The sequence below is a fragment of the Sus scrofa genome, chromosome 1, assembly GCF_054392235.1.
Source record: "Sus scrofa isolate SSC_HxYL_T2T_F1_AM1 chromosome 1, Sscrofa_HxYL_maternal_Yorkshire_Landrace_v2.0, whole genome shotgun sequence".
NCBI classification, from domain to species: domain Eukaryota; kingdom Metazoa; phylum Chordata; class Mammalia; order Artiodactyla; family Suidae; genus Sus; species Sus scrofa.
Window position 1 is genome coordinate 227,402,266 of NC_139383.1, and position 18,764 is coordinate 227,421,029.

The 18,764-nt window shown below is 41.5% G+C and overlaps 1 protein-coding gene across 1 annotated transcript in view; it reads right to left on the reverse strand.

The window, feature by feature from the left end:
• Positions 1-2,902: 2,902 nt before the first annotated feature.
• PDCD1LG2 (programmed cell death 1 ligand 2) overlaps positions 2,903-18,764 on the reverse strand; it is a gene marked incomplete at its 3' end in the record, with an annotated part of 36,090 nt that continues 20,228 nt past the window's right edge. Inside the window, 3 exon segments of the mRNA NM_001025220.1 lie at positions 2,903-2,952; positions 9,199-9,336; positions 15,319-15,585. Coding sequence (NP_001020391.1) covers positions 2,903-2,952; positions 9,199-9,336; positions 15,319-15,585 — 455 coding nt within the window.

Consider the following 18,764-nt stretch of genomic DNA (forward strand, 5'->3'; position numbering starts at 1 on the left):
TAAAACATTATGCTAAATAAAAATGATTCATTTTTTTCCCTTAATACTCTATCTCTCGTGATCGTTAGTCATGTTCTACATTTTATGCAGCTCCAAAAATGATTAATAAGGCTTGAATCAATCTGAAAATAACTATGAATCCAATTGCAATATATAGCACACAAAATACTGTCATGAACGTATGTACACGACAAAGATGAATAAAAATACAGGTTAAATGCACAATTCGTTTTTTTTTTTTTTTTTAAGAGCATCTAACACACACTTGGCAAATATATTAGCCAAGGCTCATCACTTTTCTTACGTCACACCCAAGACAGATATTATTCATCCAACAGTCACCATACTTTCTACATAGAAATCGTCTCCCATACCATCCTCTTCTCTGCTCTGTGCATTCCCTGTACCTGACAGGAGGCTGTTTGCCTGTCTGGATTTGGCCCAACTTCCTCAATTTACAGATGACAAAACTGAAGCAAAGAGAGAGGGTGGGTCTTACCTAAGATTATGCGGCTAGTTCACAGAAAAACGAATCTAAATGTCTCAAATTTTAGTTGTGACCTCTTTTTTGTAAAAATAAACATTTCAGGCACAAAACAAAGTATTGAGAATAATGTAATGAACATCTGTATACCTACCACCCAGTTTAAGAGGTTAAATTTGATGTTTACCACTTGCATGCTATTTTTGTACTGTTATATCACATGACTGTTTCCTATACACACTACTTAGGGGTTGTTTGCAGGTTTTTAAACTCTGTCTTTGGTAATGTGTTATCTGTAACTTTTTTTTTTCTGTCTTTTTGTCTTTTCTAGGGCTGCACCCATAGCATATGGAGGTTCTCAGGCTAGGGGTCCAATCAGAGCTGTAGCTGCCAGCCTACACCACAGCTCATGGCAATCCCAGATACTTAACCCACTGAGCAAGGCCAGGGATCAAACCCGCAACCTCATGGTTCCTAGTCGGATTTGTTAACCACTGAGCCACGACGAGAACTCCAGTTACTTTATTTTAAATTAGAGACACTATTGAGAGGGTGTAAGATATTTCTGTTTATAAGGAGATGTAGTGGTTTAAAATGGCTGTGATATCCTGTTAGTCCAAAGAAGTCACTTTATAATAGTACAATACTCAGAATATGTGGCAGGCCATAGGATAGTCATTTAGGATGGGAGCAAGTCTTTGAGTGTTCAATTCCTCAAACAGGTATTTCTGCCTTTGTCACCTAGATCCTAACTTCTTTCCTGACTGTTTTCCCTCTAGAGCTTGCAAACTGGTCATTGACAGGCTCAATTAGTCTATGGCCATGTTTTATTTGGTTTGCTTGGTATTTGAAATACTTTAAGGCAGAATTTAGTGATTAGGACATTTTATATAAAAAATCTGGATTTTCATCTTCTCTGGCAACGTTAGACTAGTGCTAAACTGACAGGGAATGTGTTCTCCAGTTTGTCACAATATTTCCCCCTCCCCCCACTCCCTATCAGGTTATACTAGATGCTTTTTACTCATTTCATCACCTGCCTGCCCTGGTGGGCATCTGAGTTTATTACCTCTGTGCTTTGGCCTTCCACCCTTCCTTCCTTTCTTTTCTTTTTTTTTTTCTCCACTACTTCTTCCTCATGCTGAACAGTTGAGAGAGTTCCTTAGACAAACATTCTGACCTCATGAAATTCAGAGGCCTCTTCCATGGAAACTCACCTATAGGCCAAACAGATCAATTTATAGTAATACAGGATTCTTGTTTCTCAAGAATTGAGAAAATTTCCATCAGACCATCCAGAGTTGATCTGAAAGTTTTTTCAGTCAAGAAATCTTGTTGCTGATTCCGAAAAGCTTAGGGTGATAGGAATGAAGTATAGTCTGGGACTAAACTGCGTTTCTTCCCTGGTTCTGTGCCCAGGGATGAGTATATAGTAACAGATGTATTTTCAAGAATGGCCTTCAAGGAAGGAATGGGAGAAGGGGAGGGTGCAGGGGCCTCCTTTTATTTATTTATTTTTTTTTCAGTCATATTTTGTGCTTATAAGCTGCCATGTCTTATGTACAAGCTGGACACAGACCCGGGTATCTGAAGGTTTTCTAGTGGCAAGTCTTCACAGCTGGTGTCTCTGGAATTTGGGGGATAAATTCAACAGAATTCAAAAATGGACAGTGCTGAATAGTCTGAGTAGCATATACATAGTTATTTAGAAATTTTTATAAATTGCCTACTGTTATTTTAGTGAATTCATGAACTCGTGTCACACCATGTGAAACCTAGGTTACAAAAGGAAAGGCAGCTTTCCCAAGAAAACCAAAAATAACTATTTTGCAACATGACACAAGCTTTTCAGTCTCTAACACATCACTTCCCCAGCGTCATCCAACGAGCCTGAATGATTTCAGCAAGCTCACTTCTCTGGGCCTCTAGAGCACATTCTGTCTTCCACAAATTCCAACACTAAGCCTGTTAACCTCATGAAGAGAGCTCTATATCCCCAGCATTACCCTTAACCCACAGCCCCCCAGAATGTACTTAACTGTTGCAAAAACATCAGCTGTTGATTGCTGTCACATTTGAATATCTTCCCCTTGCTGTTAAATTTAACCATGTTTCTAAGTATGTGAGCCCAGATGTCCTGTGTAGTATTTTCTAGGAGTGTTTAGGAATAAAGACAGACTAAAGCTACATATTTGTTCTGTGGCTATAGAGCAGATACCATCTTTGCTCTCCAAGAATGGTATGGAACAACACAAAGTTGCAAGAAAAACTAGCTAAAATGCCACTTAACAGGAATATTCTGCACAGGCCTAAGCTATTCAGTTGCCCTTGATGCATTAATGGAATAGAGGTTATTCCTTAATTTAAGCTGGGAAGAAAAAAGAGGTGAAAAAGAGAAGTAAAATCATGATTACTCACAGCTCTGTTCACTTCCCTCCTTACTGTAATGACAGATCTCTTTGCTGTATCTGAAAAAGAAAAGATACAGAGATGGGTTAAGATTAATGAGAAAAGTGTTCTGTTCATGAGCTAAATAATGGCAGAACAAAAAGTAAATCCAAATAAATCCACATATAGTAGTCCAAATATCCACTGTGGCTTGAGACCTTAGGCTGAATACAATGTAAAACCCTACCCTTAGGAGACAATTGTGATAAAAGAAGGCCCCCCACTTCCCAGTCTGTTGGTTGTCTGTCCATGGCCCTCAGGTGCTCAAAGGCTGAAGGACTGCTAATTTGGGCATTAAGCCCAGGAAATGTCACCAAAATTCTCTCTCCCTGTTCTGCTTTAGCCTTAAATGCCACTTCCTTCCTGCCTTCCCTACACAGAGCAGAAGATCTGATCAATTAATTTGCACTAAGGAGTAAATGACTGATACTAGTTCAAAGCAACTCAGGGGGCAGAAGCATAAATTCACATGATATGATGCTGCTCACCACTGTTTCCCTGGTTTCATCTCTTTTTCAACCCCTGATTTCACATGTTCTATCCCAAATTGACTTTTTCCAGCTTGATCCTCATGTGTTGCAGTTGCTTGGGTTACTAACCTCAGTCCAATCCTAATTCTGCTTTTGCTCTGCACGCCAGATTTTTAGTAACTCCCTCATAAACATGCTGACCTTGGCATGAACTTTAAGAGTTTCTATTCAGCATTTGAGTCTCCTTCAAGAGTGCTTGTATATGAAAGAAGCCCAGTGGCATTGCCCTTGAATGTTAAGAATTTCACTGAAGGCCTCTAATGCCTGAGGTCAGTGCTGCCATTTTCTGTGGTTCTTATGCACACATAAGCCAGTGTATTTGGCCTTTGGTTTAAATCTCTACAAAGATCTGGCTCAGTCTTTTAGGGTAGTGCCACTCAAAGGCAGGTACTGGTAGGTGAACTGTTTGTTAGCAGTCCACAGTAAGTATAGCAATTGAGCGTAAACATTTAGAAACTTTTATAGTAATTCTTTTACTATGTTAGGGCCTTTACTGATCATATTTATTGAAATATCATATTTATTGAATCCAATTGAAATTGGGCTTATCATTTAATGTGTTTTTTCCATTTCGCTTTTTAGTAATTCATTTTAGTGTGCATTACAAAAGCACAAATCCTGGCATATTAGAAATTAAAAAAAAAACCCTGGTTCTTTACCATAGACAGTTTGAAAAATACTGTTCCTAAGATCTGAAAACCTGTTCTGCTCTCTATAGCTGGCAACTCCTAATGGATTTCATTCTAGCCTTTGTCATTGGCCCAGCAAGTCAATGAACAAATCACTCAATTCTTTTGGGTTGAGATTCTCTCCTTCCATTGCTCAAAGATGATGCTATTCAGATTGAGCCAATTTTTATTCATCACTTTTGCAAAAAAAAGACCTCAAGTTTTGGAATCAGACCTGTGTTGAAACCCCAGAAATATTTTCTGAACTTTAGTTTCTTCATCTGTAAAATAGATACTACTTATTTCCTCAACAAGTTTTTGTGAAATTAACTGAAAAGAATTTTGTGAAGTGTCTAGCACAGTGATGCTCAAGAGAACTTTCTGCAAAGATGAAAATATTGTACCTAATAGATATAAAGAAGGAAATACTGCTCTATCCCATTATGGTAGCTACTAGCCCCATATGGCTATTGAACACTGATAATATATGAACACTTAAGGAGTTCCTGTTGTGGCTCAGTGGTTAATGAATTTGACTAAGAACCATGAGGTTGTGGGTTAGATCCCTGGCCTTGCTCAGTGGGTTGAGGATCCAGTATTGCCGTGAGCTGTGGTGTAGGTCGCAGACTCGGCTCGGATGCCATGTTGCTGTGGCTCTGGCGTAGGACGGTGGCTACAGCTCTGATTAGACCCCTAGCCTGGGAACCTCCATGTGCCATGGGTGTGGCCCTAGAAAAGGCCAGAATATATATATATGTATATGTGTGTGTGTATATATATATGTATGTGTGTGTGTGTGTGTGTGTGTGTGTATACATACTTAAAATGTGAACAATCTGAACTTTTATTTAATTTAAATTTAAATAACCAGAAATGGCTACATTGTACAAAGCCGGTTAGCATGTGCACCTGCGTGTAGGAGGTTCAACATCTAAAATTTTTTTGAACATCTGTATATGCCAGGTAATGTTTTGGACACTGGATATACATTGATGAATAAAAAAAAAACCCCAAAACCCCAAAGTCCCTGAATTCATGAAAATTAAAGATTAGAAGATGAAGCAGAACTTGATACTATTTTTGTAGTAGAAGTTGCCAACTTTTTCTCTGGAATCCAGCAAGTCCCCCAGGAACCCTAAACTTTTTTTTTTTTTTTGTCTTTTTTGCCATTTCTTGGGCCACTCCCACGGCATATGGAGGTTCCCAGGCTAGGGGTCTAATTGGAGCTGTAGCCGCCGGCCTACACTAGAGCCACAGCAACATGGCATCCGAGCCGAGTCTGCGACCTACACCACAGCTCATGGCAACATTGGATCCTCAACCCACTGAGCAAGGCCAGGGATCTAACTCACAACCTCATGGTTCCTAGTTGGATTAGGAACTCTAAACTCCAGGAACCCTAAACTTTTGAATGGTTCCTCTTAAATGGAAGTGGTAAAAATAACATTTTATGGACTGACAACAGCTTTCCTATACACATCAGTGTGCAGAGTTGGTTGCTGAGACATAAGTGGGTAAATCTGTTTAAGGGCCAAAGAGCCCTCTGGGCAGACCTGTTTACTTGGCTCTCTGATAGACAGAAGTTCAGGACAGCAATATCCTCAAGAGGAACTCAAGAGAAGGAACTTAGGACTGATGTCCCAGGCTCAATATGAAGGCCTAGTGCAGAAAAGGCTGGCTGGGCAAGTTGTGGTTAAGGCAAGAAGTCCCTTCTGCCTCACGAGCACATGAGGGTTTTCCTTTAGGATCAATAGCAGAACATGTGAGGGAAGCCAAAAGAGTTGTCATCTTGTACCACTCTGGTCTATGTAAGGATCTGGACTGGTATGGGTGCCGCATAGTGATGAAGATACTCAGGGAACAGAAATGTTGCTTGGCAGTAGAACTAGCAGCCACTCAAAACCAGGGCACTCTGGTGAATTGACTTAGCTCCCCAGTAGACTTCCTGCTTGTTTGGAAGCAGCATGGGACTTGTGGGCTAAGTAAGCCTATGGATAGTTTGTGGGAGGGGGGAAGTATATGTTGTGAGAGAGAGACTCTGGACTTCTCAGATAGGCATGTGGGTGCTTGAGGCATTGGAAAATTAAAAGGAATAAAATTTAATCTATATCTCAAGCTATTAAAACAGGTCCTAAGATATGCAATGTTTGCTGAGTATATTGAAAAGAGAAGTAGGTGCTATGGAAATATCTGACAAGGGGATTTAATGTAATGGGTGTGGTGAGGGAGTAGAGTCAGGAGAGGCTTAAGTGACAGCTTAGCTAAGAGTTAAAGGATGACTCAAACTCAGGTGAAGAAAGCAAAGAACACTTTTTTTTTTTCTCCTTAGGGCCACACTAGTGTCCTATGTAGGTTCCCAAGCTAGGGGTTGAATCAGAGTAACAGCTGCCAGCCTATGCCAGAGCCACAGCAATGCGGGATCCAAGCCACATTTGCGACTTACACCACAGCTCATGGCAAGACCACATCCTTAATCCACTGAGCAAGGCCAGGGATTGAACCTGCAACCTCGTGGTACCTAGTCAGATTTGTTTCCACTGCGCCACAACGGAAACTCCAAGAACACATTTTTAAAAGAGTGAATATTATACGTGAAAATTCAGAATTCAAAGAATGAGCTGCCTCTGAGGACGAGAAAATTCTGTACGGCTAGGGCTTGGAGAACAAGGGTAATGGTGCTATAGTATAAAGCTGCAGCTGTGAGTCATACCACCCGGGGCTTGTTAGGACTTCACCCAGTGAGTAATGAGAAGCCCTGGAAGAGGTGTGAGCAGAGAAGACATGATAGGTTGGAGAATGTAAATGCCTGTTCTAGCTAAAAGGGAAGAGAGACCATATCAGGCAGGAGTGGACTCAGGGAGATAAGGCAGGAGAACTCTCCTCTATTCCACACAGTGGCAGTGAAGGGGGATCAATAAGCGGCAAAGTGTTATTCTCACATTACTTCCCATTTTACAGATGGAAAAACCACCTCAAAGAAGTTGGGTGATTTGTGCAAGACCAAAGAGCCAATATGTAACAGCACCACGTCCAGACCTGGGCTTATGATGCTGGTTTAAAGCTTTTTTTTTTTTTTTACTGTTCCAGCAATTCTCAACCTTTTTCTGTGATACGTGTGTTTGCGTGCATGGCAGATGCATTTCCACACAGGTATTGGGTACTCCGTTGTAAGAAAGCAGATTCCAAAGCACGAGAATTAGAGAGAGGGATTATTATATAAGCAATGATGATTTCACTCTGGTTCATCAAAAACTGATAAGGAGTCATTTGCACATCTATTTAATTAACTCATATTAGTAATAAGTCTCTCCCATTCAAGTTGTGTGAAAATTGCATCCAGCTTGGAGCTACCGATATCTTCACATACTCTTAAGATTAGGATGAGGGGAGGATTTCTTTCTTCTGCTCTTTTTTTTTTTTTTTTTTTTTTTTTTTTGAGGGCCACACCAGAGGCATATGGAGGTTCCCAGGCTAGGGGTCTAATCGGAGCTACAGCTGCTGGCCTACGCCACAGCCAGCCACAGCAATGTCAGATCTGAGCAGCATCTGCAACCTACACCACAGCTCACGGCAATGCTGGATCCTTAACCCACTGAGCGAGGCCAGGGATCAAACGCGCAACCTCATGGTTCCTGGTCAGATTCGTTTCTGCTGCGCCATGATGGGAACTCCTTTCTGCTCTATTTTTAGGAAATGTGAGCCCATTTCATTTTCCCAAAGCAAATAGGAACAGCAGACTCTGCTGCTCATTTGTAAAGGTACTAACGGGTTCTCAGGCTGCAGGCCTGGAACCTTGGTTATAAAGTTCTTTCTGAGAGATACGTGTGGGGGAGGTAACAAAAGAATACAGAAGATAGGGCTCTGATGAGCTGCATCTGCTGTGACTTTCTGAAATCACAGCTTTGCAGAAGTGATTCTATTTGGTCAAAGTTCTCTTGGGCAAAACCCTGTAATTCCTCCTTTATGGTGAAGAGCCCTTCCCCTCAACTTCTAAAATCTCTCTTTCTTCCTCTCCCTCCTGCCCTCCTCTCCCTCCATCGTCTTTTCCCTCCTTTTCTCTCTCCCTTCTTCCTTCCTCTCCCGCCCCCCCCTCCTTTCTTTTGACAGTAGTTCTTGGATCTTGGATTCCACAGTAGAGGGTTTTGTGTCAGTACCCAAGATAAAGCACACATACGTCAAAGGACAAATAGAGTATGACAATATTTCATGGCAGATGGGAATACAGAAGTTAGGCTTTGAATGTAGGATAACAATCACCTAAAAGCCACCCTCCCAACCCTCAAATAGTGACCACTCCAGATTCCTAGTGAATTATTCCTAGATGTTATTTCCTTTCCTATAGGCTGTGTATAGATCTTGGGAGGAGCTCACTGGGTGCTGACAAAAGGACAGTTAGGAAAGCACCAGATAGGTCTGTAGATATTGGCCTAGGCTCAGAGGCTTCAGGTGTGCTGTGTCCCAGCTGGCAGAATAGAAGAGGTATGGGTTGACAAGAATATGACAGGCTGAGAAGGGACTCCAGGGGAACCGCTAAAAATCCTCAGGGCACCCACTACCAATTAGGTACCTTCCCCACCCCCAAATGGCCTCACACTTTTTTCCTTTCCTTAACCAGTCAGAAGATTCAGATTCCTGGGGCAAGGAGGGAGGGAGCGGGCCCAGCCCAGCTCAGATCCAGGATGGGGAAAGGAGGAATGAGAACTAAAGGAATCCTCATAAAGGACGCTGGCATCCTCTCACAAGTGAATTCTGACCACATAGCCGACTACATCGCCAAAATAAGTGATCTCACGAAGCTAATGACATTTGTGTCAAAGAATGAAGCAAACCATTTCGGTCACAGGAACAAAACATTCCTTTAAAAATATTCAGTGTAAAGATTCCAGTTCACTGAAGACCAGACCCATTTTCTTCTGGGGAAAAACCAACAGAAAAAAACCCCAAAACAATTCATAAGCCACAAGTGGATTTAGCTTGAAGCTGGAACGCTATAGGCCAGTGGGGCCAAGCAGAGCCTCACACTGCAGACACCCAGTGCACTTGGTAACTGTGAATAAGACTCATTTACCTTTTCCAGGATAAAACTTCTGGCAGAGCTGTTTTCTTAGGAGTATCATTGTGGCTATGAACATTAAAGCAATGATGAAGGAGGGGATGAAAACACGGAGCAGTGAAGATGCAGGGGTCTTGTGGGTTTCCATATCACCTGGTGGGAAGAAAAGCACCAGAATCCCATTACATGGTAGCTTAGAGGTAAATCAATAAGTTGACCAAATGAATGGCTTATAACCAACATGGCGAATTTGTACTGAGCAATTACTCCATGCCACATACTATTCTATGAATGCTATAATAGCTTCTTTATCTGCACAACTACCCTATGAGGCAGGCTCTACTATGACCCTCATTTTACTGATGAAGAAAGTGAGGCACAGGGACCTAGGACACTTTGCCAAAGTTATACAGTAAGTGACACAGCCAAGATACAATCTAAGCTGCTGGATTCGATTACATGCTTCTTATTCTGATATACCTACCATGTCATTTCTCTCTCTCTCTACCTACCTACCTTTCTTCCTTCCTTCCTACCTACCTACCTAGCATCACCATCTCTCTTTCCAGTAGTATAGTCCTTCAGCCCTATATGTCTCCACCTTCCTTTGTCAAGCACTCATAGTTTATTTCTTTATTTTATTATTATTATTTTTGCTACATTTGTGGTATATGGAAGTTCCCAGGCTAGGGATCAAATCAGAGTTGCCTCTGCGACCTACATGACAGCTTACGGCAATGCCAGATCCTTAACCCACTGAGCCAGGACAGGGATCAAACCTGCGTTCTCATGGATACTAGCTGGGTTCTTAACTTGCTGGGCCCCACCAGGAACTCCACACTCACAGTGTTTAGAATCTTTACCATCAGACATTCAATTTCCAGGATTAACAAAATCCTTTTGAAAAAACAGAATACTGTAACTCCGTGTGAATTTCTACAACTAACCCTTTTCCTGTCTCAGCTAATTAAGGTCTGAAATGAGAAAAAGATGAATTTAGCAGAGAGGTGGATGAGAAGAGCAATTCTGGAGGTTGGGGAAAGCCTTGTGAAGGGGAGCTCTGGTTAGAATGAGGGCCCCAGACTGACAAAGGGCAGGGCAGGAGGGGGTTCAACTTAGGGAGATGGAAGGGTACCCAGGGTAAATTTTGCCCTTTCCAAAAGACTTAATTTTGCCTCATGGAGTAGCTCCTAGACAATAAACATAAAATCCTGGTCCAGGAAGAACCTGGCAAAACTGCTCATGAGGAAAGGCTTAGTCCTGCCAGCTGTTCTCTCCCTTCCCCATAATAGTGCTGTCTGAGAACCATAGACAGTTTTAGCTGAGAAGGGATTAGATTTAATCTGAGGCCCTTGTTTTAAAGTTGAGAAAGAAAGGCTTCAAGATGCTAAGTTATATATCTAAGGTCATCACTGCTGAGTAAGTGGCAAAGCCAGGATTGCCAACCTAGGTCTGCCTGACCCAAAGCTCAGGATCCACAGGTATTTGTCACTATCCATCCAATTGTGATGAACATTAAGAAAGAAAAGCATTAACAAGTCTGGTTCATCCACACACTGGATAATCCATATTTAAATTTTTTGAGGTACAATTGACATATACAATTATATCAGTTTCAGGTATACAACATAATGATTAGATATTTATGTAAATTGTGAATGATCACCACAATAAGTCTAGTTAACATCCCTTACCATACAGAACCCATATTAATTACAATCTTCTAGGAAGTACTTATGAAGTACTTGCTGCATGTAGCACATTTAAGTCAAGGAGTCCTGGGATCTTCACTTTCCCTACAACAGGAGAGGTCTCGACCTCAGTGCCTTTATGCAAACCTTGGTCCTGTGGAGGTTTCTTCATAGTCCTTCCACACACAGAAGCTCTACTTTTCCTGAAGACTTTCTAACACTGAACAGGACATCAATTTGCTTAGACTGTAAGTATTCGAAATGCAAAGACCTTCTCTAAGTCGTCTCCTAATCCCCTATAAATCCAAGCACCAGATATATGAAAGGTGTCAATAAGGTTTTCTTGGGCTGAATTGACCATCTGTCTATCTAGCCCAACTCACCCAATCTTCCTTGTTATTAGTTACCTTGTGACAGATGACTGCTTATCCCTTATATCCATTCTCCATTTCTTCCCTACTATCAGCTAGGTGTTAGGTAGACAGACACATGGCTTCTCTGAGACTACATTTCTAAGCTTCCCCTGCAGTTAGGTGTGGCCAGCTATGAGAACTAAGTTCAGGCCTAGAGAATGGATCCTTTGAATCTTGACCTTCAAACACTGATGTGTCTCTTTTTGAGGGCTGAAACATGAATGTGGCAGTGACTCAGCTTTGACAATTCAATAGGGATAACATCCTAGAGAAAGACAGAACAACAGGATGGATTACTAAATGACTTTATAGAATATAGCATCTTACCTGCTCTGAACTACCTTCTATCTCTGAATGTGACATGATTGAGAAATACACTTCTGTCTTGAGTCACTGTATTTTGAGGTCTCTTAGCTTATATCCTAATATATATTCTCCTAAATAGTTTCATAATAATTACATGCTACTTAACAATGATATGATGATGCAGTGGGAAAAATATTGGATTTATCCTTATCTGCAGCCCCATGCACTCACAAGGAAGCCATGCCGCTTGTTAAAATGCCTTATTTTTCCCCCCTATTTCCATCCTGTCTGAATGCTGAGGACTTTATAAATTTCATTTACTCCTCACAATAACCCTATCAGGTATCTAATTATTTACCTTTTGCATTCTACAAATGAGAGATTGAGTTTTAGGGTGGCTCAGTCCTGTTCATGCTCTCAAAGCTAGTAGGTAGCAGAGAGAAGATTTGAAATTCAAGTCCATCTGACTTCCAAGTCTATGCTCTTGACCACTGCCAAAGAGTCACCACCAAGTCTTCTAGCAGGACTTCTCTGCCAGTCCTACAAGGATCTTATTACAGTAATTTTCTATATTATAGTCCCATTACATTTCCTAATGAAAATGCAACACTGGCTGAGCAGAAGAAACCTTGCTCCAAAAGGAAATGGTCTTATTGCTCTTTAATTTATTGATTGAAAATTAGCATGTTCAGTCATTTATTCTAAAGCCACTGGAGCACCTCCCACCCCTAGTCTCTCACTATTGTATTTGTTTTGTTCATTGACTTCTGTAAAAGCATTTTGTGGGTCACAGAAGTCAGCCATGAGCAAGCAGCTCAACTTATGAGAATGAGTAGAAAGGGGACAGTCATAAGACAACTTAAAAATGCCTTTGAGAAACAGAAGCAAGAGCTCGTGAAAGGATGTGTGACTGTGGTTATTCTGTTGCTGGTACTTGTACCACAAACTAGGGAATCATTTAACTGCTCTGATCTGGCGGTCCACATGGACTGGCAGCTGGGATGTTGGGACTGGAATCATCAAAGACTAAGTCTCCAGACCATTAATCTCATATTTGTTGAGCACTCATCATGGGCACTCAGATTTTGCTTGAATTTGGACATAGAGAAGACTTATGTGAATAATTAAAATACATGGAAAGTAAAATAGCAATGAAAGTGGAACGACAGAGTCGCAGGCAAACAAACAGTGCAGGTACTTAGTCTTAGGAAGAGAGATAAGGAAAAGATTCCTTGAACCCTGGGGTTACCTGAGCTGCCCTGGAGAGCTAATGAAGAAGGTGAATAATGATACTTTATGTGGAAGAAACTCCTGAGCAGAGACAACATGGTGATGGGAGAGCAGGTTTAGAGAGTACAGGGTGAGGAAGAGGATCCATGTCAGGGATATGATGAATATAAAGATGGGAAGCGTGGGTAAAACTAGGTTGAGAATCTCTAACTGCACAAATATTCCTCCACCTCCCTGCCAATGGCATTCGTGAGCAATAACCTAGGAGCTCCCAAGCTCTGCTGCAGACCCCACAGGTGCCTCCCATGATTGCAGACTATTCCTTCAGCTCTGCTGGCTCCCATTGACAGAAGGCCCAGCTTACTTCATTCTTAACCTCTCACTGTCTCAAGGCTTCCAGAGGAGGGGTCAGTCTGCCCCTGCACTTTTCTACTATGAAGAAAAAAACCACTGATGTAATCAGTGATGCAACAGGTAGATTCAAGTTATTTCCAAATTCATCTTATTCAGGCCTCTGTTTCCCAGGGAAGATTCTTATATAAATGTCATTTTGAAAAACTGCATTTCATCCCAAGTATCAGTCAGTAATTAACTAGGCAGAAAATCCCATATAACAAAGAAGAGTTCACTAAATAATTCTTGGAAAAAAATGAATTTCTCAGGGATTAATATTTAAGCCTCTAAAGCTCTTATACAAATTTGTTATAACTCAGTTTTTGTTTTTGTTTTTTTTAATGGCTGCACCCATGGCATATGGAAGTTCCCAGGCCAGGGTTTGAATATGAGCTGCAGCTGCAACTATGTCAAAGCTGCAGCATGGACAATGACAGATCCTTTAACCCACTGCATTGTACAGGGATTGAACCTATGCCTCCACAGAGACCCAAGCCTCTGCAGTTGGATTCTTAACCCACTGCACTGCAGTAGGACCTCCAGTTGTAACTCAGTTTTTATTAAGTGACCAGTCTGGTGGTCTTAGCTATGATAAAAAGAGAGGTAGAGAATGGTGAAAGGTCAGCTTGCCTAATTCACTATTCTCACTCAAAGTTGACCCTAAAAATGGTGTGTTTCTAATGTCTTCATTTCTATCAAGGTCTTTAGCATCACTTCTCTCTTTTACGTCTTCACTTTATCATAATAATTTAGTTAGAATGAAACTGGGATAACTTTACTGTTGGAATTGCGTAGAGAAGTATGGATAGGTGAGGAAGTGGGGGAATTTGGGGTTTGGAGATAACAGTGGAGCTGGCTGCATCTGAAAACAGTATCAGGAAAGATTTTTTTGATAAAAAGAAATTCTAGGAAATTAATGATGAGATGGGTACTGAGTCTCTTCAAACTTCCCAGTCTGGTCTGTGGGTTAGGGCTAGCCCATGATAAAATTTAATTTGCAGTAGAGCAGGTATCTCTGATGCCCCATGGCTGAATGTGGCTAATGATGGATGGTTCTCTGCAGATTCTAACTCACTTTCCCCTGACAGTCTGGCCTCAACAATGTGCTGCTTCTATGCCAGGGCTCCCCCAGTGCTGAAGGTTGGTTTCTCTCCTCATCACTACCAGTGACCCGCTTGTGGAATTTTTACTTCTCATCCCCAAGAATTCAGGCTCTTCTGACCTCCACAAGTGTGAGCCAATAAATTTGTTGTTTTAAGCGCATGACGTTTGTAGAACAATAGGAAACTTTTTGCCTCTGGTAATAAAATGACCTGTCTCTTATGAAATGGTTATGATACTGCATGTTAGTGGTTCATACTTAGTAAATGAATGTTCCTGGCAGGTAAAACATTGTCAGACTCCACAAACTGAAATATGCTGGTATATGAGGTTCTAAAGTATGGGATTCAGCATAGCCAGCAAAAGCTCTGAAAGACTTCTTTTTAAGAGGCCAGTTTCCCTGGAAAACCCTATAACCCTTTGGCTAGCACCAAAGCCAGCAAAGTAATATTCATCCTGCTGACTCAGGACATTGTGTCAAAACACAGTGAGTAGCCTTTGTGATGGATATTTTCCCTTTCCTCTTTGGCTCCATTCTCTACACTCCAACACTCAGTTCTGAGCTCTGAGAAGTTGATTTTATGATGTGTCAGTGGACTTCTTATTCTCTGACTTTCAACTGGGTTCAGCCAGTGGGAAGCACCAGCAGGAGACTGGAGGGTGAGAGGAGAGTGAGGTTGGGGGACCCATTCATCAGCTTCTTCCCTTTGGAGTTGATGCAGGAGCAGCATCCCTGGACTGGAGGCCACAGCTCCTGTCAAGTGCCTTCCCTACAGTTCCCTTCTCCAGGTTCCAATAACCTCTCCAAGAGTAGTAATTGTTTCCCCACTTTTGAAGCCTCAGCTGTCCTGCACTCCCTTTAGCAGTTTCTGTAAATGCTGATCACATCTTCATAAACAGTCCCTTTATTACACCTTCCTCAGATGACTCATTATGAATGCGCCATCCATTTCTAGCCTGAACCCTGCTTGGTAGAGCTAGGAAAGGTGGGCAGTTCTTACCTGGGACGATGATGGCTAAAGTAAATTCCTTCATGTTGGCATTCCAGAACACACAGCTGAAATTTCTACCAGGGTGTGGCTTTAGGCGCAGAACACTAGTGACCTGGTAGAGGCCTTCAGATGTCTTGGTATAGCTGGTGTTGGCAGGAACGCTGATGTTCGGCCAGGACACTTCTGCCAGGGGATAACCTTCACCCTGGCATGTGAGCTCTATCTCATCTGTTCCTGGGACCTTGAGGTTGCGAGTCTTTATTTTCTTGTAGGAAGCTAAACAAAAGAAGAAAAAAATAATAAGTCTCTTTTTTCCGATTCCTGTAGATTTCTGTACTCAATGCTGTGAACTGAAGTTTGGCACTTGGCATCAACTTCTACATGGAGTAAAACATGAGCCAGCCACTGCAGCTGCGACCTGCAGCACCAAATGGAAGAATGGGCTTTCAGATAGTTAGATATTTTCAGGAGAAGATTTTATGAGCCCAATTCTTGCAACTCCTTATACCTAGAAAAACACTAAAATCCGTCAATGTCTATGAGTAGTAGTAACCTTCATGAGACCAGCAGAAAATTTCTGTAAAATGTGTGCATGGCTGCATCCACCTCCCCCTTCACCTTTATGACTTATATCTGATATTCCCCCTTTCCTCTTTGGGGCAGTATTTTAGAGCTATCCTGGGCTGTAGTTAGTGGGCAAAGCAAAAGCTGTCATGGTCACATGTGAGAACAGCCACTCCCAAGGGTGGGCCAATGAGCCCTGAAGGAACTCAGGAAAGCATATCAAAGGAGTGATTCCTGTAAGCCCAGACCTTTTTGTCTTTCCATAGAAATGGTTTTCTGTAAATCTTCTGTAAATCTGGTTATCTATAAATCTTTTGTTCCTACTACCTCCCCATTGTTGCAAAAACTCAAATATCCTAGCTTCCACCCTTGCCTTCTCAGAGTGGCTTCTTGGGGCTCCCTGAGATGCTGCTTCCCAGGCTTAAGTCCTAATTTCACCCCAAATAAAACTTAACTCTCAACTTTCAGGTTGTTGTTTTTTTTAGTCGACAATGCCATATGAAATAAAATCATCATTATCAATATTAAGTAATAATGGCTTTAATTTTTAAGTATTTCCTCTGTCCTAGATATCACACTATTTTACATACATCAAAGGATTTAATTCTTACTATACAACAAAATAGCATTGTTGAAATTCCCGATTTTTGCTGGAGGTAAATGAGGCTAGAGAGATCAAGGATTTCAGAGGCACAGGTCTATTAACTTGTGGAGCCAATGTACACACACAATGAAGACTGATTTCAAAACTCAGTGGTGCTTTACACTGCCACATTCTGTGGCTTCCCATATTATTGCAAATTATCTCACAATAGAGGATTGGAGAAAAGAGAGAATGGGTAGATAAAGTCGCTACATAACCCCCATATCTCATTTTATCTAATACTTTTTCTAACATCTCCAGGAGAATATTTTCTTTCCACTTCCCCCTTTCCTTTGTCCTTTTGAGATTAGGAGGGGAAAAAAAGATCTACAATCTGTCTGTAAATAGTCAAGAATTGGGTATATTTATTAGTTACCTCCTTCTCCCTTTCCCCTCCCCCTCTTCTCTACTACTACTTCTTCCTCTTCTTCCTCCTCTTCCTCTTCTCATTCTTCCCCTCCTCCTCCTCTTTTTTCTCCTCTTTCACACACACACATTTCTGTGCAATATGTATTGAATAAATCGATCAAATATGCCTCCCTGTCTTCTAGAAAACTGATATCTAAAACAGATACAGGGGAGTTCCCGTCGTGGCGCAGTGGTTAACGAATCCGACTAGGAACCATGAGGTTGCGGGTTCGGTCCCTGCCCTTGCTCAGTGGGTTAACGATCCGGCGTTGCCGTGAGCTGTGGTGTAGGTTGCAGACACGGCTCGGATCCCGCGTTGCTGTGGCTCTGGCGTAGGCCGGTGGCTACAGCTCCGATTCAACCCCTAGCCTGGGAACCTCCATATGCCGCGGGAGCGGCCCAAGAAATAGCAACAACAACAACAATAACAACAACAACAACAACAAAAATAAAAAAATAAAAAAACAGATACAAGTGACATTGAGAGTCACAGGCAGACACAAGGACAAATTGTCCAAATATCTTCAATAATAGCTAGAAATAAATGACTATAAACCACATATGCAGATACCAGAGAGTGTGTAAAGTAACCTGTTGATTTTTGGTGAGGAGGGTATGACACTAGCTTTCATTAGGTAGGAAATACTTCTTTAAGAATTTCAATACAATCTTTGAAGTAAAGATGTATATATGGGACAGATGTAATGAAAGTTTTTTTCTTAAATTGTTGGCAAGAGTATTTAAACTGTCACAAACTGTGAAAAGTGATTTTATATTGAATAATAATGGTCATGTAGAAAATAACAATTATGTATGATTTATTAAGTGTTTTCCAGGTGCTGACTTTATGCCCTGTGCTTTACATATTGCAGAGGTGGAAGGAATATTCATGATCCCTCCACAATTTTTGCCCCTTGAGACCCTCCCTTGTGTGTCTGTGTGTTATGAGTTGCTAATTTGATTAGTTACAAAGGCACTCACTGGGTCACAGTTCACTGGAGAGCAAGGTGACTTCACCTTGAAGCACTGTTTATAAGCTGCGGCCTCCTCTTGAAGATTTGTTGCCATGCCCTTAAGCATGCTGCTGGCCTGCCTGTCTCAAAAAGCTCTCACATTTTCCCTGATCACAGTATTCAGCTTGGGCTTGTGACTGGGTGGGTGGGGCATATGTTCTTATCTATGACACTGGATGGATGAGTGACTTTATATGGTCTGATCTGCAAACCTGGACTCTTAGGTTAAAAGGAGGGAGCTAGAAACAAGAGGCCTAGGTCATGTTCTCCAGTGCAAATTACCAGAGAAGCCCTAAAGTTGGGAGAGGGGAAAGGCGGAAATGATGTGCTCATCCAGTTATTAATTTTAAAAGTGGAGTTCATTTCCCATTTGGCTACTGATTCCTCTGTGTGTATTGCTCACTTAGGAACTTGGGGAGGAGCAAGGGGTGAGTAGCTCTAAAACCTGACTCCACCCACTTAATATACATCATCTCATTAACAGCACACAAGGACCGTATGAGGTAGGCAAAATTCATAAAATAAATTTATTATTTAACTAGTAATAAATAAGGAAACAGCTGGAATCTGAGTTGGTTGCAGGGACTTGAACTCATGCCCTTCATGGGTACAGCATCCTGAATTCTGCATTGGAATCATTATAAGAGAATGAGTCTGCGTAATTGCAAAAGTCTAGGGAAAAAGCAACATACATAGGAAGAGGGATATATTTACTAGGGGGACTTAGGAGTACCCAGAACTAGAAGAAGATGAGAAGAATCAAGTTCTGAAGAGCCTAGTATAGGACTTGAACTGGTTAGACTCACCAGTTTCCTTGGAACCAGTTG